General features: G+C 38.8%; 2 protein-coding genes across 10 annotated transcripts; both read right to left on the bottom strand.

Moving 5' to 3' along the window:
• Positions 1-1,506: 1,506 nt before the first annotated feature.
• On the bottom strand, positions 1,507-11,675 carry LOC143892980 (G-type lectin S-receptor-like serine/threonine-protein kinase At4g27290). Of its 3 annotated transcripts, none has more exons than XM_077397902.1 (8): positions 10,306-11,675; positions 8,885-9,019; positions 8,591-8,787; positions 8,293-8,503; positions 7,531-7,768; positions 7,273-7,423; positions 6,874-7,178; positions 1,507-1,908 (listed from the first exon to the last, which is right to left on the bottom strand). In XM_077397902.1, exons 1-8 carry the CDS (start codon positions 11,576-11,578, stop codon positions 1,869-1,871), a joined length of 2,550 nt encoding a protein of 849 aa, XP_077254017.1. In that variant the 5' UTR covers positions 11,579-11,675; the 3' UTR covers positions 1,507-1,868. The 3 variants fall into 3 exon arrangements, with proteins under 3 accessions (XP_077254017.1, XP_077254016.1, XP_077254018.1); XM_077397901.1 differs by lacking the exon at positions 1,507-1,908 and adding an exon at positions 2,031-2,218; XM_077397903.1 differs by lacking the exon at positions 1,507-1,908 and adding an exon at positions 3,642-4,032 and having other exon boundaries at positions 10,306-11,674.
• Positions 11,676-13,661: 1,986 nt separating this feature from the next.
• Positions 13,662-22,911, bottom strand: LOC143892979 (receptor-like serine/threonine-protein kinase SD1-8). Of its 7 annotated transcripts, none has more exons than XM_077397896.1 (8): positions 22,348-22,900; positions 21,081-21,890; positions 18,715-18,840; positions 18,428-18,624; positions 17,744-17,954; positions 14,925-15,162; positions 14,679-14,829; positions 13,662-14,598 (listed from the first exon to the last, which is right to left on the bottom strand). In XM_077397896.1, exons 1-8 carry the CDS (start codon positions 22,820-22,822, stop codon positions 14,287-14,289), a joined length of 2,520 nt encoding a protein of 839 aa, XP_077254011.1. In that variant the 5' UTR covers positions 22,823-22,900; the 3' UTR covers positions 13,662-14,286. The 7 variants fall into 7 exon arrangements, 4 of the variants coding, with proteins under 4 accessions (XP_077254011.1, XP_077254015.1, XP_077254014.1 ...); XM_077397898.1 differs by having other exon boundaries at positions 14,446-14,598; positions 14,720-14,829; positions 22,348-22,906; XR_013255672.1 differs by lacking the exons at positions 13,662-14,598; positions 14,679-14,829 and adding exons at positions 15,398-15,519; positions 15,638-16,025 and having other exon boundaries at positions 15,136-15,162; positions 22,348-22,910.
• Positions 22,912-24,177: the final 1,266 nt, after the last annotated feature.

Raw genomic sequence — 24,177 nt, 5'->3', positions numbered from 1 at the left:
CTATCCGTGTGAACACGGAACATATCCTATAGACTTCGAAAGGAAGAAATGACAAATTCTACCATGTTAGTTCAGTCGGTTCCAAGTTCCCCATAAACAAACAACTATCTTTACAGAGGGATGATCTTGGCCAATGTTTAGTATGCGTATAAAATAATGGGCCCAGCCCATCAATACATGGGGTTTAAAATTTTAGGCCCTGCACAATGCATGGGCTTGGGTAGCGATTGTGGAACCCAACTCATAAAAACAACAGGGTGAAATGGTGGCCCCCACTCTATGCATGATTTGAGTGGAGTTGGTAGGTCCCATCCTATCAAAACATGGGGTAAAATGCTGGGCCCACTGTATGCACAGATTTGTGTGGAGTGGGTCTGCCCAATCATAGGTTTAAATTTGTTGGCCCCATCATATGCATGAGTTCGGGTAGGGACATATGGTGGGCCCTATTATATTAAACATGAGGTGTAAAATACCGGCCCCCATCCATGATGCATGGATGATGGATGTAAAATGATGGGCCTCACATTGTCCAAACACGTGTTGTAAATTGATGAGGTCCACTCATGCTATGCATTCGCCAAAAAAATATTTCAGTAAGGGGGGTTACTGTTTTGACGGTCGGCCACCGTATAAAAACTCATGGTAAGGAAAATGATATAGTCACCCCAACTTTCTTGGTACTTTCCATGTACAAGACCACAGCAGCTCTCGTTTTTTGTTGCCAGCTAATTCTAACAGGGCTATATTTGTTTTTGTTTATAGAAATGCGAAAGTTTCAAGTCGATGGAAACAAAGCAATAGAAAAGTTGGTCTTTCTCTCTAAAAGCAGTGGTGAAAGAAATTTCTTGAAGACTTGAGTTGGAGGAATGTGAACGGGGTCTACACGGCCGACCAGGGAAAGAAAAGAAAAGGCAATATCAGTCCGAAGACGGAATCAAAACACGCATTTTGTATTTTAATCGTTGAGAAGCAACGAGGGATCTTACATGTTGCTTTCTGCCAACTTCGTCTTTCTAATAAACTAACGAGACATGCATGCGATGGCCGGCAACATTTTCTCGCCTTTTTTTTCTATTACGTATGGTTTTATCGAGATTTTATATGGTGTAGGCCCTTATAGTCCCGTATTTTTCAATAATTATTGCACGGACAATACTATGGGATGATCCAAACCGTGGGCCACAACGAAAATAGGTTGTACCCCAAAAATCATTTCCGTAGATCGGAGGGCTAGGATTATCCTATGGAAATGAGCACAACCTATTTATATTATGGTCCCATCACATGGACGGTTTGGATCATCCCATAGTGTAGTCCGTACAGTACTTTCTGAAAAAATTACGGGCCTACAAGGGCTTACACCATAATAAATCTCGGTTTTCTTAATCTTATTAGCTTTGAGACATTAACTACCAATACAAAGAAGGGAACCTCGGATTAATTTAATGAATACGACAAATTCTACTAAAAAGTGAGCCTGCCTGGCTGTTCTCACGTGCAAAAGCCAACGGCGAAATGGCTCTCTGGAAATTGTCTAGCAAATCCCTACACAAGAATATATCTCTCCTAGTTTAATAGAAAGAAAATGTCACAATCTGAATTATTTGAATACAGAACATCGTGTGAGACAAACAAACAATTACTCTAGAAGCTTAAGCCGTTGGAGAAGGTGTTATGTAATCAATATTTTAACAACATTCCCCTGATTCGATAACCATCCAAACCTCCCAAGGGTGCACCATCAAGAAATTGTATATGAATGGAGACCTCACTCATGTGCTAACTGTAAGAATTTCAGTCGTCCCACTGAAGCTTGCCCAAGATAGGCCAAAACAGAAGCCCAACCGATTCATAAAAAATGGAGGTCAGTTGCCAAAACTGTGGTACTGAAGGAAGATAACCCAACTGAAATTTGTAGAAAACAACAATTAGAATAATTGAAGCCTTGCAACCGTTTGTTCTGGTTGTATGCTATTTATATTAAATTATGTAACTTACAAGACAATAATGCCCTTATAAGAGAACAATATTACAAAGACTACAAGATAAAAATAATTACATGCTATTACCCTCTCGCAATTTGAGCGGGTTTGGAACAAACTGTCAAATTGGAACGTAAATTAGCAAAGCGTGACGATGATAATCCCTTGGTAAAAATATCAGCAATCTGTCTTTCTGTAGGAGTAAAGAAGACCCGAAGTTCGCCTCGTGCAACCTTTTCACGAACAAAATGATAATCAATGTCAACATGCTTCGTGCGTGAATGCATAATCGGATTTGCCACCAAATATGTTGCGCCTATGTTATCACAATGTAAAATAACAGGCTTGGGAAGAAAAATGTCAAGTTCCCGCAGCAATGACTTTATCCAACATGTATCTACAACTGCGTATGCTAGTGCTCGATATTCAGACTCAGTACTAGAGCAAGAAACCGTAGGTTGCTTTTTAGCAGACCAGGAAATTAATTTTTTTCCAAGAAAAATACAAAATCCAGTTGTAGATCTTCTTGTACTCAGACAGTTAGCCCAATTAGCATCGGAATAGGCACAGAGATGATTAAGAGATGATGAAAATAAGGAAATTCCAAAATTAATTGTGCCCTCTAAGTAGCGTCTTGACAGCCTGAAGATGGGGTTCTCTGGGTGCGTGCATAAACTGAGAAACGAGATTAACGGCATACGAAATGTCTGGTCTTGTAAAAGTTAAGTATTGTAGAGAGCCTACTATACTTCTGTACTCAGTTGGATTATCTAAAAACTCACATGTATCATCAGATAATTGGCATTTTTGGGTAAGAGGAGTAGAAACTAGATTTGAATGTAACATATTTGTCTTGTTCAGAATTTCCGTTGTATACTTCTCTTGGCATAAAAATAATCCATCCGTTGTTTGATATGCTTGAATTCCAAGGAAATAATGTAACTTTCCCAAATCCGTCATTGCAAATTCACTATGAAGAATCGTGATGATTGATTCCAACAAAGTATCATTCGAAGCTGTCAAAATAATGTCATCCACATAAAGGAGAAGGATGGCCATGCTATTAGAGGATTGAAGAATAAACATGGAACTGTCAGATTTACTGCTTTTAAAACCTTTTGTCCATTACTGTCATCCACATTTGATAATTCTGCACATAACCTATAAAAATGCAAGGAGATGAACGAGCTGAAAGTTTGTTTGGAGAAATAGAGGACTGATTCGGAAAACATAAACAACCAAAAACTTTTAGAAATTCATAATTAGGTAGCTTATGAAATAATAAATAATATGGAATTTGAAATTGATTGTTGTTGAGGGTAGCATATTTACAACATGTACTGCAGTGAGCAAGGCTTCAACCCAAAAGGAAGGAGGTAAACTAGCTTGAAATATCATTGAGCGTAGCATATTTAATAAAGTACAGTGTTTTCTTTCTGAAGCACCATTTTGTTGTGGTGTGTAGGGAGAAGATATACGTAATTGTATACCATTCATTTCCAACTATTCTTGAAAATTCGCATTAAGATATTCACCGCCTCCATCACACTGTAAAAATTTGATTTTATGATTTAATAAATTTTCAATCATAACTTTGAAAATTTTGAATTTGGTAAAAACTTCAGATTTACGAGTTAATGGATATACCCAAGAAAATCGTGAGAAGTCATCCAAAAATAAAATATAATATCGATATCCAGAAAATGAAGTTACTGGAGACATCCATACATCAGAATGAATAATTTCCAAGGGAACAGTAGAACGAGAAGTAGATTTTGAGAAAGGCAATCTAGTACTCTTGCCGATTTCACAAGCTTGGCACAAAGTGATCTCACAATTAATATATTTGTCTTTAAGAACAGAACAAAAAATATGCTTAAAAGGGATTTCCAGGATAACATAGACGATTATGCCATATACTTTGGGAATCACGAACAGCAGAGAGAGCTTCGGCTTTGACAAGTTCAACATGAGTGAGAGATGGAGAAAGCAGATATAACGATCCATGATTATCGCAGTGAAGAAGAGGCTTCTTCGTCACCATGTCCTTAACACAAAAACCAGATGGATAGAATTCAAAAAATAGATTATTATCCGAAGCAAATTTTTTTACAGAAAGAAGATTTTTTTTAATATTAGGTAGTACTAAAACATCTTTCATTTCGAAAAGATGATTAGAAGATTTTAATACTGAATTGCCTATATGTGAAATAAGTAATAAATTACCATTACCAACATAGATGCGATCAGATCCAGAATATGGAATTTTTGAAGAAACAATACCTTCTGAAGGTGTCATATGTGATGTTACTCTCGTATCTGGATACCATGGTTGGTTGAAAGTATCGTTTAGATTCATGGCATCAAATGATAGAGGGAGTTGATTAGCTGTATACGCTTGATTGAAACGGTTTCGACATTGAAGTGCAATATGATTTGGTTTACTACAGATTTGATAGATATCTGTTTTAGGAATGAGTTGGGGTGGGCGACCAAGAATACTTTCAGAAGTATTTGTGAGTGGGGAAGATGAAAAGCTTTGGGTAAGATTTTGGGGATGTGGATGAAAATTTCATCGTCCTCTTCCAGGAAAGTGATTGTTGTTAAAACTGTAGTTGTTGAAATAATTACCTTGTCCTCCACGACCACCTCGATCATTACGACCACGATTGGCAAAGAAGGCTTTGTCAATCGGTGGAGATGAGGGATGTTGATGAATTTGCCTATGTTCTTGAGCAAGTAGAATAGGACGGATTTGATCGAATTGAGGAAGAGGAGATTGAGCTGTTATGGCGGAGACAAAACTATCATATTCTGAGGTAAGGCCTTTAAGAGTTTGCATTACTAAATCATCATCTTCTAAGGGGCGACCTATGGCACTAAGTGAATCAGAAATTGTTTTGATTTCTTGAAGAAATAATTCCATTGAATTGTTTTCCTTTTTAAGGTCATGGAATTCGACTTTCAATTGAAGATATCGTGTGTTTGCTCGGTCATGGAAAAGTTTTTCAATTGCTGTCCAGGTTTCACAGGCAGTAAGAGAGTGATAAGGTTTGAGAATCTGTTTAAGAACATTTGTTGAGAGGGTTGCATTAAGCCAAGAAACGACTCTATCATCTATTCGTTTCCATTGGATATATTCAGGATTTACAAGAGGGATTCCTAAGTCATTAAGGACAGAAGGAGGAGGAGAAATAGAAGTACCATCAACATGATCAAGAGCATCATGGCTGTTAAGAATTGGGATGAATAGAGTTTGCCAAAGAATAAAGTTTTCAGTATCTAGAGTGATAGAAACAAGGGATTTGATGTTTGTTATTTCAAAAACTGGATGTGAAAAGGTTGAAGGAGAAGTGGATAAAATCGTTTGAGAGGGAGGATCAATTGATTGAGGAGTAGGATCATTTGTTGGGGAGAATTGGTGGAAGAGGCCATAAGGAAAAGGAGAAGATGCAAGTTACAGTTGAATGAGTGATGTGAAAGAGAAAATTTCTAGGATCGATCTGGGTGTCTGATACCATGTAGAAAACAACAACTAGAATAATTGAAGCCTTACAACCGTTTGTTCTGGTTGTATGCAATTTATATTAAATTATGTAACTTACAAGACAATAATGCCGTTATAAGAGCACAATATTACAAAGACTACAAAATACAAATAATTACATGCTATTAAAATTCATATGGCTAAACCCTCTTCCAATTCCAGAAATAACCACAGGGAAAGAGCCTCCTCAACAAAAGTTGGAACTCCCATTCAATCACCGACTAGGCAAGCAACAATGAAGAACAAATTTGTTCAGCTTGAAGATGCAGACATTGATGAAGAGGAAGACCAAATTAGTTAGCATAAGAGTAACAGTGAGGAATCAGGGGAAGAAGAAAATCACTCATTGGAATCCCCTTCGGTGTATATATCATCCCTTTATAAGAAAAAATAATCTACAATTTAATTTTAAAATGGAATGTCTACTGAGAATCTTTTTTTTTTTTTTTTTTTAAATGGTAAAATTATATTAAAAAGAAGAGCAAGCCCCAAGACTGAGAAGAACTTGGGAAGAAATTCCAAAAAGAAAAAAGAAAAAAAAAAAAGACACAAGATAATAAGATAGGTTTGAGAGATAATTTGAGTCATCAAGTTTAATAGGACACAAGATTGGAAATGGTGGCAAGATTAGGTTTGGGGATGGCATAAGATTGGTTTGACTCAAGAGAAAAGGAAGAGACAGTTGGTTGGATTGATAACATAAAAGAAGAGATTAAAAAAACAGGGGATCATGGGATGAGAGTTAGAAAAAAAATGTGCCGAGATTCTCGAGAGAAAGACGATGGACAGAGATGATGTTACGGTCATAAGTGGGACCCAGCCTGGTGTGGGACTAGATTGGACCCAGTCCAGCATGGGAGAGGTTTAAAGGGCCTAGCCTAATGCCTTCTACCAGTCCTAGGGATTTTCATGTATTGGTTAGTTACCTAACGTTTGGTATTAGAGCAACCACCACATCACGTGTTCAAATCACAGAAGGGGCGGCCGGTGGAAAGGGCTACCTGGTAAAAATGTTAGAGTGAGAGTCGCCAACGTGAAGTGACCACATAGTGGGCTGCTGCGGAAAGAGCAACTAATAGAAAGGGTTGCCTGAAGAAACAAAACCTGGGAGAACACCTCCGTAGAGTTGCCTGCTGCGGAAGGGGCAACCACGTGAAAAGGACTACCTAAAGGTCACCATAGAGTGGGCTGCCGAGGCCCGTGGATGCGGAAGCGTTACTATTATAGTTTGCATTGTTATATTATATATGTGGGCAAATTAAATGAATTCTCTTTGGGTATATCGACAAAAATAATGAAGTATATACAATGTGATTTACATTTCATAGAACAGTCCTCTACCTGGCTTCTAGTGTTGTATTGGTTATCTCATTTGCTGCAGAAGAATGTTGCCAGCTGGAAGATCTATCTGTCTCAGTAGGGCTTCTCATTTTACAAAATCCGGGCTCTTTGGGTTGGGGCAAAGTTGGATTTTCACTTCCCAACATCAAAACCACAGATGACATTGTCGGCCTTTCTTCTGCCCGTTCTTGCACACACAAGAGCCCCACATGTATACATCTCAATGCTTCAGACATAGAATATGAAACACCCATAGATGGGTCCATCAAATTCATGCTCTCTCCTTCTGTCCACAGTTTCCATGCCTGAAAAAAGTTCAATTTCATCACTTCTGAGTTACTAAGTTTAAGTTACAAATATGGGTAAAACAAGAAGAAAAATTTTCGTTTCTCTACTTACATGGCCTAGAAGGTTAAGGCCCTCTTCGGCATGAAAAAACCCTCGGGTCTTTTGGCCGCTCACTATCTCTATCACTAAAACTCCAAAGCTAAAGACATCGGATTTCTCTGAAAAGTGCCCGTCCATCGCATACTCAGGAGACATGTATCCGCTGCATTCCGTCATTGATCGAAAAATATTTAGGCCGATGAATTTTTGGATATTTTTGTCTAATTAATTATATTTTTGTGTAAATTATGAATCTTAATTAATACTTACTATGTCCCCACCACTCTGTTTGTATTTGCTTCCATCTGATCTCCTCCGAAAATTCTTGCCATGCCAAAGTCGGAAATTTTAGGATTCATCTTGTCATCCAACAAAACGTTGCTGGGTTTTAGATCCCTATGAATGATTCTGAGTCTAGAATCTTGGTGAAGATAAAGAAGACCTCGAGCAATGCCCAGTATAATGTTGAACCGCTTTTGCCAATCAATTAATGCTCTTTTTGTTTCATCTGTGAGAATTAACAACTGAAGTTAAAACTTCTCTTTTTCTCGTTGTCATACCAAGATCAAAAGAAAGGAGAAAGATACAGAGAAATGCAGTTATCTATTGCCTTGCATGAAACTAGCATGATAGCAATAATTCATCTAGTGGGTGCTGCCATGGAAATTTTATAGCCCAAAAGCACTCCCATTGGAAGATCCTAATCATTTTCGTGTAGCCTTGAAATGGGCATTTAAGAAAAAAAATGAGCAGCACACTTGCACTTCATGTCTCTAATTGCATGGTTTGGATTATCTGATGAGTGTGATTCCTGGTCAATTTCATCTTCATGGTAGGGCCCACAATTCGAACAAGTTAAGATCATGTGGTGAACCCAAGCATGATGTCTCACAAATGCCTTTAGAAAAGTCCCATCTCATAAAAGAAAATATGATTCTGCAGAACCTATTATTTGCAGACAATCTGCTAGGAGATTTAAGAGGAATGCAATTCAATTAAAGTGAAATTATGAAGGATTTATAGGAGACAAACCAAAAATTATGGAATCCAGACTTTTGTTCTGCATGTACTCATAGATCAACATCCTTTCTTCTCCCCGGATACACCAACCCAGAAGCCTAACAAGATTCCTGTGCTGAAGCTTAGCAATCAATTTAACCTCGTTCATGAACTCGTTTGGGCCCTGTTGGGAATGCCTAGAAAGCCTCTTCACTGCTATTTCTTGTCCATCTGCTAGTTTTCCCTGTATATTGTGTCAACAAAAATTCATGAAATCACCATAAAATTAGACTATAACAGTAACAATCTGGTTGATAAGATGAATAATTACCCTATAAACAGGGCCAAATCCACCCTCTCCAAGCTTATTTTCTTTGGAGAAGTTGTCAGTGGCATTTGCTACAGTTGCCAGATCATAAAAGGGTAGTTCAACCTCTTCCTTCCTACTTTCATCAAATTTGTCTCTGGCCGTCAATAGACTACCATTTATATCAAATAGTGGTATCTCTTTGCTTCTCTTGCTATGACCTGCATTTGAGGGACGCATCCAAAAAACAATAAGATGTATACACACAGAGAAAGGAAGTCCACAACCATTTAAGAGGGCAAATGTGTAGTTTTAGACCTGTATCATTCCTTGCCTGCTTCTTCTTCTTCTTCTCCCTCCATATGCAATTACCAATAATTCCAAACAGAATCATTGCTGAAACTAAGGTTACACTGACTATGATCGCCACTCGTCTCTTCTTCGCATTACCACCTGTACAATCATCGTCATCTGAATCAATCAACCACCACGTACTAAAATTCGGAAGAAAATACAGTGGATTGGGTGTGCTTCTGAGGTTTCCAATGCCGAAACAACATTCAAGGGTAATGTTATTATGAAAGAGTGCGCGCGCACATACACACTTCCAATGCCAAAATATTTTAGAATGTGACTGACAAAATTTTTGTTTCCGATAGATCATTTTTCTAAAACATTTAAGAATCTTTTTTCCTGTTACATGTATATAAATGCTTGATTCGACTGGTATATGAGCTAGCTACTTGCGGAGCTGTCGAGCTCACTATGTCTCTTTTTTTAGATGGTGAGTGACTGAGTGCGCAGCGGGGTCTTGGGGAGTGTGAGGATTAGAAGACTTTTGAACTGAGACTTCTATTAACTAGTCTACTTGGAAATTAGTACTTTAGAGATGCATTGAAAACACATTTATGATGATAATCAATTATGTTGGGTTTATTCATTTTAAATTGCTCTATTTTAAAGGTAAATTAAGAATCTTTTTAGAGATCCATTTATTATGTAAATTGTTAGATCAGATCGATGTATGTGAAGATCTTAGTCAAGTTAGCCATGCTTGCTTATGGGATTTGATCTCATGGTTATGCGGTGTTGTCACAGGCCTAGTCTGTGTACCTGGGTTGGGGCCTGACATAAAATGCTGTAATGAAAGAATAAAATGCCCAAATTATTTCTCATGTAGCTAGTTGATACTTTTGTAGCTTCAATGTGAAATGGGGGAAAAAGGAAGAATGATATTTTAAAAAAATTTCTACACCCTCATGTTCCATTTTCATCACCACAGGATGTTATATAACTAACTCAAATTGGCCTAAAGCGTCAACTCGAGCAACCCAGCCATGAGTTGAAGGAGACAAGTCCAAGTCAACTCTGGTGAATTGCCATGCTCCAATTAGACTAAAGAAATTCAAATGGTAGAATTTAAAGATATATTAGAAGTCAAAGAAAAGGTTTTGATGAAGAGAAAATAAGTAAATAAGATAGAGCGGATGTTCCCTACTTAGCATTCCTTGCTGATCATTTTTTTTTTTTTTCGGTCTTTTTTTAATGTTGAGTCGACTCGGGGAGCCTGCCATCCTGGTTGACTGAGTAAGATGACAACCTTGTCACAAAGAACTCAATTATGGTCTGTTTAGAACTAGGACCCCTTGTGTACTTTCAAGAAATCTTCTCCTAATTAGCTCCTAAAACACGAAGAAAAAAGAATTAAACTACAATGATAAGTTTATGTCAATACATACTGAGTTCCGAAGCTGCAAGTCGCACATAAAGATCCTGGCCGTCAACTGAATACTGTCTAAGATCAACCAAATCGGTAGCCCACGTTATGCACCCACTTCCTCCTCCGTTAACATCAGCATTAGAATAAGCCATACAAGAACAGTTCTTAAAGCATTGATCTTCACATTCTCTGAGACTCATGTTCATGTCCACAAAGGAAAGTGATGTGTCTGGCAATTTCATATTCTGCAATCTCAAAAACCCATCTCCCTTTTGACAATCCAGAGGGGTTCTCCTTACACACCCACCAGTCCCAACTCTCAAATACCAATCTTGTGGCGATTTTGGTTCAAATCCCTGCAAACAGTTACAAACTGGCGAGTTGTCTGTGTCACAAATACCATATGGCCCACATACAGCATAATTGTCACACTGATCATATGGAGACTTCCAAAAAAGGTTCCAAAATCCGGTCCCGCCGCTCCCATTGATCCAAGTAAGCCGTTGAATCTCTCCAATTGGCGACGCTATTAACCTCGAGATAACCGAATTGTTGATGAGTTCGAATCTGTAATAAACCTCATCCTGATTAGACACAAAATCATAATTGAAGAGATAATCCGGCACCATTTCGGGAACCCCACTAAAATGATTCCCATTCCAAGGCCCGCTTCGTTGCACTATCGATGAGAGATGCCAAAGAAATACCTCTGGAGACCCATTAGGATTGATCTTGAAAGTGTAGTCTCCCACAGATGGATCATTGCTACTTTTCCACGATGTTAGAAATCGATCTAGGCCTGTTTTTAGATTCCATCCAAGCTTCATACTGGGTAACATCGTGTCGGATGGATAATCAAAGCTCTGCCATAAAAAATTGTTGGGATTTTCATCTCCTTCCTCTCTCAGAATAAGATTTCCCGAATCTAAGAGCTGTACCACAGGATTAACCGCGTTTGTCTGGTTGGATGACCAGATCACACTACTGGTTCCATTGAGAATGACAATATCTCCCTGATCGCCAATTCTCAAAACTCCAGAGAAACCCATAATTGGCTTCTCTCTGTTTGCAACCCATACTACTGTCTGAATTGAAACTTTATAATACCAAATTCCTAAGTATCGATTATTCGAATTATTCGGGCTGAAGAAGCCTAGTACAAAGCTTTCGCCCGTGGATATGAGTGTTTGGCCATCACTGATTGATTGATTTGGTGTAATGGTGTCCGCCGCAATGGAAATTTCTGATAAAGAAGAGAATAAAGTGAAAAAGAAAATAAGAGAAGCTTTCATGATTCTCAGAAGCCTATCTCAAACTGTTGGTGAAACTTTTTTGTTCAAAGAGAGGCAACAAGACAATTAACCTGCTTACTAATATGTCTACTCTAAGTTTTTAATTAATCACAATATACCCTGGAAGATAACCTCTTTGACTTGTCTATGATTTGCCCAACTTATATCATAAAATTTCGAGTTGTACCTTCCAGAATGCTGTGAAAACTCTGAATGTTGAGGGCTGGTTTTTTTTATTAGGCCGAATTTGTCGTATAAGGAAAACCTCAATGGTCCTCCAATATCAATATCTTAATTATCTCTGACCTCTTCAATTATGATTAGAAAATGAAGAAGCAACCACCAAGTAAGAAATGGCTGGCACGACCCTTCTACTGTAAGTCCTTTTTTTCACCTAAAATAAAAATAAAAAATGATCAATCCTTTTTACAACTGTGACTCTCAAACTGGGTGTTAGGGCTTTTTCACTGTCAAATCGTTATGAAGAAATGATAAAAGGTTCATCTGTTCTTATTGTGTTAATAAATTATTAAAGTTGTCAAAGAAAAAGCAATGAAAAAGGTTAGCCTTGTTAATGGAAAAAGGTTACAAGAGAGTACTTTTACTTTCCATCCTAGGACACTAATTGGGCCCCATTTCTACCTTGTTTTTATGATCAGACCCCTAACTCCGAGCACGAGCAGGCCAAATGCCGTTGAGACCACCTCGATCGGATAATCCTGGGCACCCGATCAACCAAGCCTTGATCAAGCCCAGTTTCGAGATATAAATCATTGCTTTTTGTAGTCCTCTAACCTACACATAGTATCTCTTCTTGGGATGAGGTCAACTCATAGTATCTCACACACATGGCCCTATATCCCTCGTTGTAAAACACAAAATTTCTTTTTTATAAGTTTTATATAATTTCCCATTAGAGTTTAGTCTCTTGGGCGGGCATCCCTCTGTCTATTACATGTCCCATTCAACGCCAGGGGTTTCTTGTGGGACGTTCACTCTTCCTCCCAAAAATGGCGGAAGTAGGCCCCACCAATTAAGGCTCTATGACCATAGAAAACTATGGCAATGGCTTAGTTATTGCGGCAAATGTGGAGGGTGTGTTTTCTTTTTTGGTTCTGCGAGCCCCCATCTGCGTTCATCCTAGTAGAAAATTTCTGTGAGGATGATCTCCCCAATGAAATTTATGCAATTCTACTCCTTATGTGGCAACTAGATCTTTATTTTCATTGTAGAATTATCTATAAAAAGTTTTTATCTAGCTAGCCAAGAATAATGTATTTGAAGAATCACCAATCGAAAGATTGGATGAGATTAAAGATCTTTGTGTACACGGTACTATTTCTTTTTCTTCTGTACCTAGAAGTGCCAATGATTTGGTTGATCACCTTGCCAAATTATGGGCTTCTAAATGATCATTTTATATGGGGCAATTCTTCTTTGTTTGCGTAGGTAAGCCGGGATCGAACCTCGGACCTTAAGGTTGAAGACCAAAGTTTTGACTGTTGAGCTAGAGGCTCAATCCCAATATGGGGCAATCTTTAACTCCCAAGTGCACTTGTAATCTGAAAGCATTTGAATGTCGCTCCCAAGCATTTAACTCCTAAGCTAGAGGCTCAGACAGTGCTTACTACTACTTAGTCTACTGACCTTGGAGGGGAATGTTGGTCCATTGGCTTTGCCTTATTTTCAAGCATCCATTTATATGGAAGCATTTGAAAGTGGGCCACTGTTAAAAAAAAATTAGCCATCCAAATATAGGCGAAAGAATAAAGTAATTTTTGTGGCATCTAGATGATGAGATGTGTAGGTCATGTTTAATAGTTAATACCATGAGGTGGGCTACATCATTGCATCCCATGTGAAACTGCATAAAACTATTGTCATTCCCCATATCTTAACATGCTGGTCAAAGGTTTTGCCAAACTGATGTAGACACCAATTGTAAAATACATAAATCGTTACTTGAAGGAGACGTCACATATATCCATGATATATTTATGTTTTTGAGTTTTCAATCGTTGAAAAACTCCGTCTCTCTCTCTCTCTCTCTCTCTCTCTCTCTCTCTCTCTCTAAGATTACCAGTCAATGAAAAATCCACTGTTCAGATATAAAAAAGCATAAGTACAAGAATAATAATCACCTTTCCACAAGTTGAAAAATCAATAAAAAAACACTTTTTACCTAATGCTAATTAAATTCTCTTCAATGTTGTTTTGCCTTGCAACTAGCTTAACTCAAAACAACACCGTCAACGACACCCTCAACAATCTTAGTTAGATAAATTCCGGGTAAGAAAAAAAAAAGAAAAAGACAATCTTAGGCTTATCGGTATTTTTCAAAAACAAGAGAAGAATGGAAGATATTGAGTTGGGTGTCTTGAATTAAATCCGGTTGGGTCCGAAATATTGTGTGCGATCCAAATATGCCCGGCCAGTTTTAAAGTGATTTCGGCCCAATGAGAGCAAGTTTGGGCCCGCCTTATAAAAGGGGGTTTTAGGGCTATTTTCGTATTATGGACTTAAAAGAGGGTTGGGAGCTCGAAAAAGGGGAAAAGGGTGTGCTAGGGTTTTTCAAGTGGGTCTTTGTGAAAGACACTGATCTTCTCTCGTAATCTGTTGTTCTTCTAGTGGATTTTCTCGTCGCCTCTGCCATGGACGTAGGCGTTGCCAAACCACGTAAATCTTTGTCCTAGAACCCCGATCGGCCTCTATCGTCCATTTAGTGTTGTAACAGTTACATCATTTACAGACCAAGATTGTATCCCATTTGATGATGAAATCGACTCGGGGAGATTCGTCCCTGCACAAAATCCGGGTGGTTTGGGTTTGGGCAGTGTTGAAGAATTTTCGCTACTCAACATCAAAACCACAGACGACATTGCCGGCCTGTCACCCGCTCGTTCTTGCACACATAAGAGTCCCACTTGTATACATCTCAACACTTCAGACATGAGACATGAAAACCCCATTGATAAGTCAATAAATTCCAAGCTCTTCCCTTCATTCCACAGTCTCCATACCTGAAACAATTCCATTTCAATTCAGTCACCAAAACAATGAAAAAGATATATGAAAGTAACATCATATTTTCTATAATTACATGTCCTAGGAGGTTAAGGTCTTCTTCGGCGTGGAAAAAACCTCGGTTCTTCTTGCCGCTCACGATCTCTAGTACCAAAACTCCGAAGCTAAATACATCGGATTTCTCTGAAAAATGACCATCCATTGCATACTCAGGGGCCATATATCCACTGCATCACATTGTTCACAAAATGCATTTAGCTCACGGCAACTAATAAATTTAATTATGTTTTCACCGAAGACTGATATCTTTAATTATACTTACTATGTCCCAACCACTCTCTTTGTATTTGCTTCAATCTGATCTCCTCCAAAAATTCTTGCTGTGCCGAAGTCTGAAATTTTAGGGTTCATTTTGCTATCCAATAGAATGTTGCTAGCTTTGAGATCCCTGTGAATGATTCGAAATCTAGAATCTTGGTGAAGATAAAGAAGCCCACGAGCAATCCCCATAATAATGTTGAAGCGTGTGTGCCAATATAGTAATGTTGTCTTTGCCTCATCTGGAGCAATTTTTATTGAATTTAAATTAGAACTTCTGTTTTGTATACCAAGATAAATGAAAGGTGAATGATACAATGAGGTGCATATCTGGATTACTTGCGAAATGCATTGACTGGACCTACTCACGTGTAAAACTACATCAAGGCATTCAAAGCTTTACACAATAGATCTAATCAAAACAACATTACATGTCTATTTAAACTGGTCTAACCATGAATTAACAACCAAACCAACCATCAGACTAATAACGCATGGAGTGCCCTCCTCACTCAGTCCCAACCAGACCAACCAGCAAATTTGGACTTCATTGAAGACCCAGAGGAAGGTGATATTCGAGGACGAGATAGTCACGAAAGCTGAAAAGAGATGGAAAAACGCCTTAGTGGGATACTTTCTGGGAAGACGCCCATACTATGTGGCTCTAAGGGACCATCTAAAGAGGGTTTGGAAGATCAGAGGTGACTTCCAACTTACCGGTCTTCATGGAGGCTTTTTCTTGTTCAAATTCAACGTGGCCGAGGATTGTGAGAAAATTCTGGAAAGTAATACTTCATTTGGTGGACGACCTTTGATCCTACGAAGATGGACTCCGGACATCTCGCTTGAAAGATTGTCTCTCTCTCCGGTTCTGGTTACACCTGAAATTCTGGACTCAAGAAGGGATAAGTAAGATAGCAAGCAAAATTGGTAAGCCTTTGTATATGGACACTCACACTGCGGATGGATCGTGCCTTAGCTATGTGTGTCTTTGTGTCGAAATAGAAGCCGGGGCAAGCTTACCGGATCAACTGGACTTAAAGACATCATCTAGTGTCACTTCTCAAAGGGTGGAATACGAATGGAGACCTCCTTCGTGTAATTCCTGCAAGACATTCAACCATGGAAACACAAATTGCCCTAAGAAGGATCCAAAAGTGGAAACTAGATCAGAGTGGAGGCCAGTTCAAAAACCAAACAAAGAAGGTGTGAGGCAGAATAGTTTCGATCATGCCAAGGATCAAAATAGCACTAGGTTTTGTGCAATTGATCTGGCATGTCCAGATGGAAGCAGCTCAAAGCAAAGATCTCCGGAGTCACACCACTCCAGCCCCATCCCAGAACAGAGGATCGTAATTTCAAACGCTTGACGGAATTGAAGAGGATGAAGTTATGGTCACCGGCTCAAGGGGAAAAGAGTGATCATCAAAAACACTCTCAACCCTTAAATGCCGACGAGAGGAAGGACCTGGCAGCAAAGCCTAGAAATGAAGAGCGAAGTTCTCTAGAAGAGTAGGAAATCGCTGAAACGGAGTACTCATCCAAAGAAGAGTTGGATCATGAAGTTAGGGAAGATCACCCCCAACAGAAGAAAAAAGAATTCCTCCATCAAAGGAAAACTGAACCTCCAAAGGTTCAGAAATTGAGGAAGAGCATGAGAGCAAGGAAATTTAGCCAGAAGATGAAAGAAGTCTTGGATCACTAGGGGTTCAATCACATGAGTATGGCGATTGGCTCTAGAGTTCACATGTATTCTCCCTTCTCTTGCTTGTTTTAAGTATTGATATCAAGGATATCATGTCCCTGGTTGTTTTGCCCCCTTCCTTAGTCATTGTTCAAATGATGGGGGAGTGGTCTTGTTCCTTTTCTTGTATCATCTTTCTTTAAGTAATATTCTGATATGGGTCCGCCTAACCCCAGCTGACCGATCAAAAAAGAAAAAAACTAAACTCGATCTGCCAAGTTGGAGATCGATATGGGCCAGATATTCTACTGCCTCTCTGGATGACCTGATCACTGATAGGTAAGATCTCCTTAAGGTCTGATAGATGGCAGCAGAGTCCAACCCCATATACAGAGAAAACAACTGCTAGTGTTGCCACTCATAATAGAGCAGCAACAGTTTAATCAACTAATATTCTTGATGTAGCTAAACTTAGTGGGACACTAATTATCCTTGTCTTAATAGGATAAGATGTACTGATTACACTTATAGCCTTTATTGATCACTATGGTCAATGGGTAAATCCAGTAATTTCACACTTAATCTCATTTATCAAAACAGACTACCAATCTAAGATCAATGATTGGCCATATAAGATCTAACTACATGTAGTATGGTGTAGATCTTCTATCTGGATGATCCTACCATGGAGATGTTATTACTGAATCGCTCCAATTAGACAATCTAAACCATTCATTTAACAGCTGCATAAATGGGATTATAGAAGAAATTGCACAAGAGTTTACTTGAAGCTCTCTGATTGCATGGTTTCGATTATCCAACAAGTGACACTTTGGGGCTGTGGCATCTTCAGGGAGGTTAGTCACCAGTTGAAAGGTTTGGATCACGTTGAAAACATTTAGTGGACCCAAAATGTTTCACAAGTTTCCTGACCAATCCATCCCATAGAAGAGAATTTATATGATGCCCGACCGTCAAAATCAGACGGGCTAGGTGGCAAACCACCAGATCAAAATCCCACCACCTGCCCTTGAGATTTTGACGGTCGGGCACCATATAAAAACTCCTCATAGAATTAAATCATAAGTAAAGAATTAAATTTTGAAGTGGAATGCATGAAGAGTTGATAAGAGCCAAACCAAAAATAATGGAGTCCAAGCTTCCATTCTGCATGTACTCGTAGATCAACATCTTCTCTTCTCCCTCAATACAACAACCCAGTAGTCTAACTAGATTCCTGTGCTGAAGCTTGGCAATCAATAAAACCTCATTCTTGAACTCGTCTAGACCCTGTTCGGATTTCTTAGAAAGCCTCTTCACTGCTATTTGTCGGCCATCTGCGAGCTTCCCCTGGATATAGTAATCCAAAGTGTTATAAATAGTTAAATAACACCAATTCTATCTGCTTAAGCATTTGGAGTAACTGGTTGTTTCACAATACTGCCTCACGGCAAGTTTGGAAACCCAACGACTCCTTGATATTAAAAATCCATGTGTATGCCCAACCCAAAAGAGGGGCCACATTTGCCACGCGTATTGAAGTATAACTGATTAAATAACACAACTCTAACAACTTAAACTTGAGGCATAACCAAGGTTTAAATTTTGGTGAAATATTAAATTAATATTTAGAAAAAAGATTTTTTTGGGGAAAATTTCGGAAAAACCGAAATTTCGGCCGAAATAAATGACCGTTTCGGTTTTGGGTGATTTCGGTGTCAGTCTCCACCGAAATTTCAGATTTCGGTTGAAATTTAAAACCATGGGCATAACCCTGCTAAATTAATATACTACTAAAGAAGTGGTAAAAAATCAGAAATTACCTTGTAAACAGGGCCAAATCCACCTTCTCCAAGCTTGTTTGCAACAGAGAAGTTGTCCGTGGCAATTGCTACAATACCCAGATCAAATGAAGGTAGCTCAAGGTCTTCCTTTCTACTTTCATCGTCCTTGTCTTTGTTCCTTGATTTACTACCAACTACATCAACCAATAGAATTTCTTGGCTTTTCTCCGTATTACCTGACTTACAACAAATACATTAAAGATAAGAGATATAACTAAAGGAAACTCCACGCTCCTTAAAGAGAACAAAGGTGTCATTTTAATTACCTTTTTTCTTTGCTGCATTCTTCCTCTTCTTTCGCCATACGCAATATCCAATCAAGCCCAATAGAAGCATCACTGGAACCACGGTTGCAGTGACTATGATGGCCATTCTCTTCTTGTCACCATTGCCTATATAATCTTCAAATGAATCATTCACCTTATGGTAAAAGCAGAGAAGATGCAAGAAAAATAATTTGAATCAACCAATTAGTCCAACAGCTTAAGCTGAGCATTGATACTTCAACACTACCCGTCACGTGTGGCCACTTTTTTGGGCTAGACATAAACGTGGCACATGTGGCCCCTCTTTTGGGCTAGACATAAACGTGGCACATGGCCCCCCTCATGCTATATGCGCCTCCGCCCCTGTTGTTGGGTTTTCAACCTATAGGACCTGCCGTGAGGCAACAACTCTGATATCTTGTGAAAACAACAAATTGTTCCAAAAGCTTAAGATGTAAGTGCGGGTGTTATTTAAGCATTGATACATCAACACTCCCTCTCACAGTGTGGCCCCTCTTTTTTGGGTTAGCCATACACATGGCACATGTGGCCCCTCTTTTGGGTTGGCTGTGCATGTGGATTTTTAATAACAAGGATTTTTCGGTTTTGATCCTAGGACCTTCCATGAGGCAATAGCTCTGATACCATGTGAAAACAACCAGTTACTACAAAAACTTATGATGGTGTTATTTAGTCTCTTATACTTTAACAAATAACAAGAGCCTGCCCGCTGATAGAAGGTTTTATTCAGAGCCTGAAAATCCGTTACATTGCTCAGTGATCTTGGTTTTTAAGCTTGTGTCTATCATGTTCACTTGGTGGAGCCATTAGTTTGAAAATCACACTCATACGACAATCCTAATCATCCCATCGGAGGGGACTTGATTGTGCGTCATTGCACATTTTTGTTTAAACTTTGCATTTTCAGGTGGAATGTTGGATAGAAATTTTAATCCTTGGATAAGTTGTTCATGAGATTGGATTTCCCATTTGGATTATTTAATCTTGAACAAGCCCCTGTGATTGGACACCCTGCTTGTCTAGTATACCCTATCAATTGGGGCTCTTCACCTTTGACAGCTGTTTAAATAACAATTACCTGCTAAATGAATAAGACAAGATCTTCTAAAAAGTGAGCTTGTGGGACTGTTCTCTACTGCAAAATTGAGCCGTGAATTGGTTTTGCGCGAAATTGCCAAACAAATCCCATAGATAACCTGATGGTTACAATAACCCGAGTAGGGCCAACTATGGAACGAGTGAAATAAGAAGATTGATCTACGCCCCTAGCAAAAGACTCCTAATGAGTCTTGACAACCTAACAATACCATGCGTGGAAACTCCCGCCTCTCATATGGAATACCCACCACTAAAGCACTAATCAGGGTGGGGTTCTGTTCACGCTTATTGGTTGGATGGTGGTAGGTGTGGAGAAGCTCAGACTAGAAAGTCTTCCTACCAAATATAGAGAATAAAAAAGTAATTGCATTGGAATGGAGCCTTGAAAAGCATCATTCCCCGACACTGAAATATCATCGAAAGAGGGTCTTTCACGGGTTCTTTAATTCAAGGTTCAGATTTCAGACATCAAAGTCTTGATTATACATAACTCGATCTGAGCCAAGTCCAATCGCCTAACTTGGGCTTTAGTAGGTGAAATTAAGTTGAGAAACGTGATTCAAAGAAATTTCGTAAGTCAAAAAACAAATCGTGGATTGAGAACAAATGGCAAAACTGTGGGCCACCTATGGTCGAAGTAGTTGGGAATCAGACAAGATCAACCTAACCTCCTATTCATTTCAATCTTCCGCCTTTGTATTTTCTTTCCCCAGCTGGGTCCATACAGCAACCCTACCCTCTCAGTCAATCCGAGTGAGTTGACTCACCGAGTCACGGAGCTAGCGAGAATAGCATTAACAAATGGATGCCCATCCGAAGCGAACTGGAATATGGTCTGTTTTTGTTTGTTTTTTTTTTTTTTGAATTGCAAAACTGTAGGGTGAGGACTTCTAAGGAGGTTACCCATCCAGTATCGTTCAAACAAACTTAACTTAAGAATTACCAATCTAGTGCATTTGTGTTGGTATGATGGCACCCTAAGGGCCAGTTTGGATGCCGAGAAGATTCTGATTTGGATTTCTCACATTTGCAGCCCTTATTGCATTACAATTTCTCTCTCTCTCCCTCAACATGAGCTGCCTGATCTATTCATTTTGTATTCAAAACTCAATTCTAAATCCAAATACAAAGTGGGAGGTTTCCAAACGGGCCCTAACTGAAATATAAGTTACGGTACTTAGTAGTAGCATATATTATATTTGAAATTTGTAGAAAAAGAATTGAACTTCAAGTTGACAAAAACGTACCAAGTTCTGATGATGCCAATCGCACATAAAGATCCTGCCCGCCATCTGAAAACTGTCTCAGATCGTTCACATTATCGCCCCAAGTTACACACCCACTTCCTCCTCCACGAATATCAGCACTTGCATAAGCCATACAAGAACAGTCCTTCAAGCACTCATCTTCACATTCTTTCAGAGTCATGTTCTTGTCTACAATGGATTGTGAAGTGTCAGGCAACTTCACTCCCTTCAATCTTAAAAACCCATCTCCCTTTTTGCAATCCAATGGCGTTTTTCGATCGCACCCACCACTCCCATCTCTCATATACCATAATTGTGGAAATTTGGGTTCAAACCCCTTCACGCACCCGCAAACAAAGGAGTCATCAGCGTTGCAAATACCATAAGACCCACATTCAGAGAACCCATCACATTGGTCTTTAGGGGCCCACCAAAAAAGGTTCCAAAATCCATTTCCTCCATTCCCACCGATCCATGTATGGCGTTGAAGCTGTCCGGAATGATTCACCATTAATCTTCCAACAACTGAGCTATCTATGGGTTCGAATCTGTAATAAATTTCATCCTGATTATATGAAAATTCGAATTTGAAGAAGTAATTGGGCCTCATTTCAGGAACCCCACTAAATTGATTCCCATTCCAAGGTCCGCTTCGATAAATCCGGGTTGATTGATGCCAAAGAAATGGTTCTGGAAGACCATTAGGATCGATCCTGAAAGAATAGTCTCCGGGAGAAGGGTCGTCGGCGCTCTTCCATGACGTTAGAAACTTATCCAGACCGGTTTTCAAATTCCATCCTACTTTCATACCTGTTAAAAGTATAAATGATTAAATAACACCATCTCTAACAGATTAAGCTTTCAGAGTAATTGGTTGTTTCACATGGTATCAGTGCTATTGCCTCACAGCAGGTCCCGGGTTCAAAACCGAACAACTCCTTGATACTAAAAATCCACGTGTACCAACAACCCACCAAAAAAAAAATGCTAAGGTGCATTGGAAATGTGATTTTACAGTCATTTTACACATATTTTCATACTTCTACACAAGTTTTGAGATTATTTTATCAAAACATTTGTAAAATCACATTTCTCATGCACCTTAACACACTCGTTTTAAGAATGTTTTGAGATTTTTACAAATGTTCTTTTCATTGAAAACATAAGTAAAATTATGTTTCCAATGCACCTTAGCTCAAAACCCATGATTAAATAACAACTCCTCTAACAGCTTAAGCTTTTGGACTAATTGGTTGTTCCACAATACCTGGTAACATCGTATCGGATGGATAATCAAAGCTTTGCCATAAGAAATTTTCATTGTCTCCTTCCTCTCTCAGAACAAGATTTCCAGAATCTAACAGCTGCACAACTGGATTGATCGCCTTTGTTTTGTTCGATGACCACACAACACCATCTGACCCATTGAGAATGACAAGACTCCCCTGCTCACCAATCTTCAAAACACCGAAAGTATCCGTAAGTGGGTTCTCTCTATTTGCAACCCACACCACTGTTCGAACTGAGATTTTCTTATACCAGATTCCTAAGTATAGGTTCACAGAATTACCAGGGTTGAAGAAGCCTAATTCGAAGCTTTCGCCCGCAGAAATCAGGGTTTTGTTTCCAGAGATTGATTGGGTTTGCGTAATTGTGTCGTCTGAAATGGAAATTTTTAAGAAGGAAGAGAACAGTGCCAGAAAGAAAATAAGAACACAAGGCCTTCCTGGAATTTTTCTCATGCTTTCTCAGAGGCCTATTGGAAACAGCTCGTGGAATGTCTTGTTTAAAGACACTGAATTATGTTGTGCTGTAAGCAAATGCCATGGGTACGTAAATTCTGTAAAATGATGAGGGCTATTTTAATCAGCTTTTATGCTTTTCAAATAAAGAGGCTACCTTTTTGTCAAAAGAAAACAAAAGTAGCAGCCATTCGTCCATTACCATGTGTGGAGACGTGGAGTCAGACTTTGCCGCCCTGCGTATTTGCTTATTATTTATAATATATATTCAGGAATTTTATTTATAGATTAATGCTTTATAAAAGAAAAATGCAATAAAGACCACCCTTGTTGCACCCCAAATGTGATACCCCCGCCCCCCCATACACTCAAATCCGCGAATCCAAGCTCGCGGATTGGCATAAGCCGGATAATCATCCTAACCGCTTGATAGATCAACGGCCCTAATTTCACATGAGAATCCCACCCATGTGGGACCCAATATTAGGATTCAATGCCTAGGTGGGATCTATAAAATATATTCCTAACTAGTTTCCAGGACTGATATTCGCACAACTATGTTCTGATACTGAGACGAATCACCTTGTTTTACACTTATTCCAATTAATTGGCGAGAGCTTTTGGGGGATTATAATAGCTTTCAAGAGCTGGTTAAAAAAGTGTTAAACAAGGTGATTTGCCTCAGTATCAAAAAATGGTCGTGCAGATATCAGTCACGTTGGTTTCAAGGATTATGAATTATTGAAAAACTATATTTTTTGAAAAAAAATTCAAAAATTCTCCCTATGTGTCTTTCTCTCTCCTCTGGGTTAGAGAGAGATAGACACATGGGGCTGGGTCGATTTAAGATATATGGGAGTGGATTTATCACTCCCCTAAATTATTTTTTATAAAATGCCGGTTGAGTGAGTCTAAAGATAATGATGTTTTTTCTAGGAAACTTTTGCTTTCATGTTAGCTTTACTCCTTATTTATAAAGAAAAGTTCTTTACATATATAGATTTATAAAACATGTGAAATACATGTTTTATTAACCATGACATCATTAAGTAGGCAACAATAACCAGCAGCTTGAAATCGCCACACCCTACTCGTTGTAAATGTGAATGGTGCTTTCCACTAGTAGGATGGTCAGCCGTGGGCCCAACCGCCCAACAGAAAAGATGTTGATTGAATGTGTCTTGTTGCTTTCATCTTTATCTTTGTGTATGTTTTCTTTCTTTTTCTTCTATCTTTTCTTTTACATGGTATACTAGTGGACAACCCTTGCGATTCACTGGCAAAAAATAAATAATTTGCCAAAATTTTGCTAATATACGTAGAATATTGAGAGATAGAAACAATTCTGCTAAAAT

Source organism: Tasmannia lanceolata, unplaced genomic scaffold (genome assembly GCF_043159265.1).
Source record: "Tasmannia lanceolata isolate RefF3 unplaced genomic scaffold, GAP_Taslan_0.1 ptg000015l, whole genome shotgun sequence".
Lineage (NCBI taxonomy): Eukaryota > Viridiplantae > Streptophyta > Magnoliopsida > Canellales > Winteraceae > Tasmannia > Tasmannia lanceolata.
This window is presented reverse-complemented; position numbering and strand designations above follow the sequence as displayed.

Coding starts and splice junctions, on each gene's coding strand:
- LOC143892980 (XM_077397901.1), bottom strand. CDS start 11,578: ATGAAAGCTTCTCTTATTTTCTTTTTCACTTTATTCTCTTCTTTATCA. Junction 9,020..10,305: donor ACTTGCAGCTTCGGAACTCA/GTATGTATTGAC, acceptor ATGATTGTACAG/GTGGTAATGCGAAGAAGAGA. Junction 7,769..8,292: donor TCTGGATTCCATAATTTTTG/GTTTGTCTCCTA, acceptor TAATTCTCACAG/ATGAAACAAAAAGAGCATTA.
- LOC143892979 (XM_077397896.1), bottom strand. CDS start 22,822: ATGAGAAAAATTCCAGGAAGGCCTTGTGTTCTTATTTTCTTTCTGGCA. Junction 21,891..22,347: donor ATCCGATACGATGTTACCAG/GTATTGTGGAAC, acceptor TACTTTTAACAG/GTATGAAAGTAGGATGGAAT. Junction 14,830..14,924: donor AAGAGAGTGGTTGGGACATA/GTAAGTATAATT, acceptor AATGTGATGCAG/TGGATATATGGCCCCTGAGT.